This window comes from Amaranthus tricolor, chromosome 15, assembly GCF_026212465.1.
Source record: "Amaranthus tricolor cultivar Red isolate AtriRed21 chromosome 15, ASM2621246v1, whole genome shotgun sequence".
In the NCBI taxonomy this organism is placed as follows: domain Eukaryota; kingdom Viridiplantae; phylum Streptophyta; class Magnoliopsida; order Caryophyllales; family Amaranthaceae; genus Amaranthus; species Amaranthus tricolor.
Genome location: NC_080061.1, coordinates 15,820,514 through 15,826,487, shown reverse-complemented (window position 1 = coordinate 15,826,487; position 5,974 = coordinate 15,820,514). Strand labels below are relative to the sequence as shown.

Genomic DNA, 5,974 nt, shown 5'->3' with positions numbered 1-5,974 from the left:
ATATATATATATATATATATATATATATATATATATATATATATATATATGTATATATATATATATATATATATTATATATATATATATATATATATATATATATATATATATATATATATATATATATATATATATATATATTATATATATATATATATATATATATATATATATATATAATATATATATATATATGTATATATATATATATATATATATATATATATATATATATATATATATATATATATATATATGTATGTATATATTATATATATATATATATATATATGTATGTATATATAATATATATATATATATATATGTATGTATATATATATATATATATATATATATATGTATGTATATATATATATATGTATGTATATATATATATATATATATATGTATGTATGTAATATATATATATAATATATATATATATATATATATATATATATATATATATATATATATATATATATATATATATATATATATATATATATATATATATATATGTGTACATATATGTATATATATATATATATATATATATATATATATATATATATATATATATATATATATATATATATATGTATATATATATATATATATATATATGTATATATATATATATGTATGTATATATATATATATATATGTATATATATATATATATATATATATATATATATATATATATATATATATATATGTATATAGATATATATATATATATATATATATATATATATATATATATATATATATATATATTATATATATATATATATGTATGTATATATATATATATATATATATATATATATATATATATATATATATGTATGTATATATATATATATATATATATATATATATATATATATATATATATATATATATATATAATATATATATATTTCGAAAATTCGGAATTATATATAAAAGATGAGGAAAAACCAACTGAACCAAGCAACACACCTCACCCTCCGGCATAAAAAACCCCAATGGGGAAAAAGCCATCGGGACGAGGGGACGACGAGGAACAGTCCACCCGAAACAGCATAGGGGTGGGCTATGCAAACAAAAGAAACCCAGATCATTCCAAGAGACACCACAACAAGGAGAAAAAACATAAAACCGCCAAGCAGAAGGCTAAAGGAGCTACGCTATCACCTTACACACCATGTACAGAAGAAACTAAAATATAAACATAAGCACCAAGAGTTGTAAACAAAAAACATCCCACATAATTCATTTCAGGGTCAAAAAGCCTGCAAGACGATCGAGTCAGCATTATGTATCACATGTGGTGTCCACCCAGAGGAGCCCAACATTTCCCTAGCCCAGATTCCTATCCTGATCTTCAATGACAGCACAAAATTTCGAAGGTTGGGCGCTTTCCTTTCGAACTTAATTTGGTTTCTTTCGTACCACTGGGACCATAAGACGCAACCCAAAGTGAGGGTCCAGATATTCCTGTGTTTCCTACCTTTGATCAACCCCAACCATTGCATACTGAATTTTGAACATTGATTCTGGAGGGGAGCGGAGAGGCCCCACCATTTTAGAATATCCATCCAAACGGTCCAAGAGAATCTGCAAACAAAAAGAAGGTGAGAGATTGATTCTACTTCCGTACCGCAAAAGGGGCAGTTGGCGTCGAGGGGGCTAATGATTCCCTTTTCCATGAGCAATTCTCCAGTTTTCAGCTTTTCCTTGTTTGCCAACCATACAACTAGTTTTGCTCTTGGAGGTATAAAATTTTTCCAGATTAAGGAGACTACAGATTTCGGTAGGGAGGGAGCAAGGGTCACAGATAATGCTGAAGTGATGTCTTTTGTAGGATAAGACACAACTTGTGAATGTTTCCAGAAAACCCCATCTTTTGTATCTCTTTTCGGCCCAATATGTGCAATTTTATGTTGAAGAGCGCGCACCTCTTCATTTTCCCAATCATACAAAAGACGACGCCATTCTAGCCTCCATTCCCAAGAGTATCCAATCCACTCACCCATCTGGCATATCAGAGCTTGTTTTTGAAGAGATATTGCAAACAATCTTGGATATAAAGATTTTAGGACCCCTGCTTCGCACCATCTGTCATGCCAAAAGCGAATTGAGCTACCGTCTCCTACCCGAAGTATCATACCTTCTTCAACGATGGATCTGATTTTGACAGTGTCTGAATCGTTATTCATCAAAGAAGCCCATGTTCCTGTCCTGACTTTGCTGAAGGTATCCCTGGAAGCTTTTGCCCCATTCTAATCATGAACCGATTGGAGAATTTTCTTCCACAATGTGTTATCAGACTCCGAGTACCGCCACCACCATTTGAAAAGAAGAATGAGGTTTTTATGCATAATGTTCCCAACACCCAGGCCGCCCATCTCTTTCGGAAGCTCGATTTCAGACCATTTGACTATAGGACAACATTTCGAGTCGCCCTGACTTCCACACCAGAAAAACCTTCTCTGAAGTTTCACAATCCTTGCAGCTACTGTTTTTGGCATTCTGAACATACTCATAAAATAAACAGGTAGACTGTTAAGCACACTTTTAATGAGGGTTAATCTACCAGCTCTGGATAAAAGCTTTGCTTTCCACGATGCTAACTTGTTTTCTATGTTCCGGAGGACCGGTTTCCATGCCGAGCATTTGCTATAGTGTACACCGAGGGGAAAACCAAGATAAGTGAATGGGGTACATGTATAACCACAACCCACGCTACTAGCAAGATCACTGACCCAAGACTGGTCATCTAACCTCCATGGGATGAATGCTGACTTATTATAATTAATAGTCAGGCCTGACATCAAAGCAAAAATATCCAGGATTCTAAAATAGTTCGTGATGCATACCTGGTTTTTCGGAGCAAAAATAAGAATGTCATCAGCAAATTGGAGATGCTTTAGATTAACCTTTGCCTTCCCAATGCTAACTGCCTCTATCATATTCATTTCGTGTGCTTTTCTCAGAAAGTAGACTAAGGCTTCGCTCACCAGAATGAAAAGATATGGGGATATTGGGTCACCTTGTCTGAGCCCTTTTTCCATTTTGAACGGTCGAAGGGGGGAGCCGTTCAAAAGAACAGACATCGAGGCCGAGGAAACACATTCCAAAATCCATGATATCCATCTTCGCCCAAAACCTAGCTCTTCCATTACCTTTCTTAAGAAAACCCAGTTGACCGAATCATAGGCCGTTTGAAAATCAAGTTTAATCAGCGTACCTAGGATTTTGTTTTTTTTTCAGCCATCGCATGGATTCATTAGCTATCAGTACACCATCTAGGATTTGTCTATTCCTGACAAAAGCACTCTGTGATTCATCGATGACGGGTGCAATGACTTCCTTAAGGCGGGATGCGAGAATTTTTGCAATGATTTTGTAAATGGATCCAACCATACTGATTGGCCTGAAATCTTCTATGGCTGTGGGGCTTTCAACCTTCGGGATCAATGTAACCCATGTGATGTTCAAGTGTCGCAGCGAGCCACCAAACCTGAAGAAGTTTGTGATTGTTTCAAAGATTTCCTCCTTGATTTCTTCCCACATTTCCCTGAAGAATTTGAAGTTGAAACCATCGAACCCTGGAGCCTTGTCTACTCCACATGCCCATACTGCCTTTTCGATTTCCTCTCTCGACGGTATTGATTCAAGATTATGTGCCTGAGCTTCAGAGATTTTGGGATGATCTGCCATGTTAAAATCAAAATTCGGGGTCGCTTCCTGAGTAAAGCGTTTAACAAAAAAACTTCTGACTTCTTGTTTGAGGATTTGAATCCCAACAATTTCCCTCCCATTGATTTTTATTTGGTTGATTTCTTTCTTCTTTTTTTTTACCATTGTTGCTGCATGAAAGAATTTCGTGTTGTGATCTTTTTTGTTGAAACCATATGCTCGGGCTCTTTGTCTCCAAATTCTCTCTCTTCTAATGAGCCACTGGTGTAGAGCACTATTTGCAGCATTGAGTCTAGCTATTTCCATATTATCAAGCTGTGTCCGTTCACCTTTTCTTTCGAGGTTGAGTATCACCTGTTCAAGATCTGCAATTTTGTTTTCCATGTGATCAAAATTTTCCCTACGCCAGGTTCTGAGGGGGGTCTTAAGGATCTTTAATTTTGTGTGTAGTGAGACATTGGGAGCATTGCGCCATTCATTGATGATGAATTTTTTAAATTTTGGATGTAGGAACCAAGCATCCTAGCATCTGAAAGGTTTCGGGCCCCAGTCGTTGTACACTTCCAACGTTAAGAGTAGAGGATTATGATCTGAGAAGCTTCTACTTAGACCCGTCATGTTCATATTCGGAAATGCTGTCAACCATTCATGACTGCATAAAGCTCTGTCTAGTCTACTTTTGGAATCATTTCTTCTCCATGTAAATCTCACCCCATGTAGTGGAATGTCAAGTAACCTTAATTCGTCTATCCACTTCGAGAAATCCCTCATACTGCGGCTACATGAGATAGTTCCTGTTCTTTCCCCTGAGTGTATTGTGACATTGAAATCTCCAAGTATAAGTAGTGGTTTGTTGATAATCTCCGCCTTCTCTTTGAGCTCCTCAAACATAGCTAATCTACTCAATCTATCATTATTCCCATAGATCACCCCAACGCAGCACTCAAAATTGTGATCTTTGATACACCCTTCTATGCAGATCCATCTACCACCCTTATGTTTAACAGAGGCATGAAAAGTTTGTTTATCCCAAACAGCAATAATTCCACCCCCATGTGTTTCAGAGGCCAAAACTTCACAATAGTCATAATCGTCATTTCCCCATAATCTTCTCAGTCTGGGCTGAAAAGGTTGTCGATGTTTTGTTTCAACCAAACCCATAAAGGAGACATTTTTCTTTGAAAGAAGAGATTTAATAGCTAAAGTTTTTTCACCTTTACCAATCCCTCGGATATTCCAAAATAGACAGTTCATGGTTAATTGATATCAAAAGGAGCCACCAGACTGTGGTATTTTCATGTGCCTTTCCCTTCTAGCACCAAAATTCTTTTTGATTTCCTTAGCCTAGATAACACAGATGCCTCATCGTTGGAAGAGATACCTAACTATTGCGCAAGTTCCCATGTTTTTCTTGTTTCAAGTGATCCATGTGAAGGTGACTCTGGGGGTATCTGTTTGTGAGGAGATTTTCTAGGGCGACCTCTAGGTCTCGAAGGTCTACTGTGTGACGTGGGAGTGGACACAGGGGTACACAGATTCGGCCAAGAGATTAGGTTTTCAGCTGTCTTCCAATCTATATTTTCATTCCAAACCATGGGGTCCACCCATCCCAGATCTTCCTTAAGATTCATACTATCACACATCTCCTGCACCAGGAGGTCAGAGAAATATAGGGGGTGCGAACTGTTAAGTGTTTTGTTTAAATTCTCATCCATTTTATCATCAATATGAGCAGGGAGCGGGGTTACCATATCCTCTTTTTCATACGCGCCACTAAGACCACGATTACCATAGAGTTCTTTGACCCAAACATCACAAGTACTATGTTCAGAGAAAAGTTTAATTCGGTTTTCGATTCTATTCTGTGCCTTTGTTCTCAACAAAATTCGGGCACTAGTGACACTATCAATCCCCTGCACTTTATTTTCTATATGCATAACATGTCCCCATTTTTCTCCAATCAATTTCAAATTATCCTTTGACCAACATAACGGATGCAAACCAACACACTCAATCCATACTAACCTATCATCAAATAATTCACCTTCCGACCATAAACGGACATCATCAAACACATTCCATAATGGGCTTTCCATATCCACAGCATTCATGACATCATTCTCATTATCAAACACAATCAACAATTTAGTTGGGGAAACGGAGAGAATACCTTTGACATTTGCCTGACAGCTCTGTATTCTGGGTAAGATTTGCGTGAGGTTGAATACCTCAGTATTCTCAGCAATGGCAGCAGTTTTCAGGACCCGAGCAATGTCGCT

The 5,974-nt window shown here is 35.7% G+C and overlaps 2 protein-coding genes across 2 annotated transcripts; both read right to left on the bottom strand.

Annotated features, from left to right (window-relative positions):
- Positions 1-993: 993 nt before the first annotated feature.
- Positions 994-2,212, bottom strand: LOC130801085 (uncharacterized). The gene is made up of 3 exons (XM_057664847.1): positions 1,332-2,212; positions 1,204-1,285; positions 994-1,086 (listed from the first exon to the last, which is right to left on the bottom strand). The coding sequence occupies exons 1-3, from the start codon at positions 2,210-2,212 to the stop codon at positions 994-996; spliced, it is 1,056 nt and encodes a 351-aa protein (XP_057520830.1).
- A 2,005-nt stretch (positions 2,213-4,217) lies between these two features.
- LOC130801084 (uncharacterized) lies at positions 4,218-4,949 on the bottom strand. The gene has a single exon (XM_057664846.1). It carries the CDS (start codon positions 4,947-4,949, stop codon positions 4,218-4,220), a length of 732 nt encoding a protein of 243 aa, XP_057520829.1.
- Between the last annotated feature and the right edge of the window lie 1,025 nt (positions 4,950-5,974).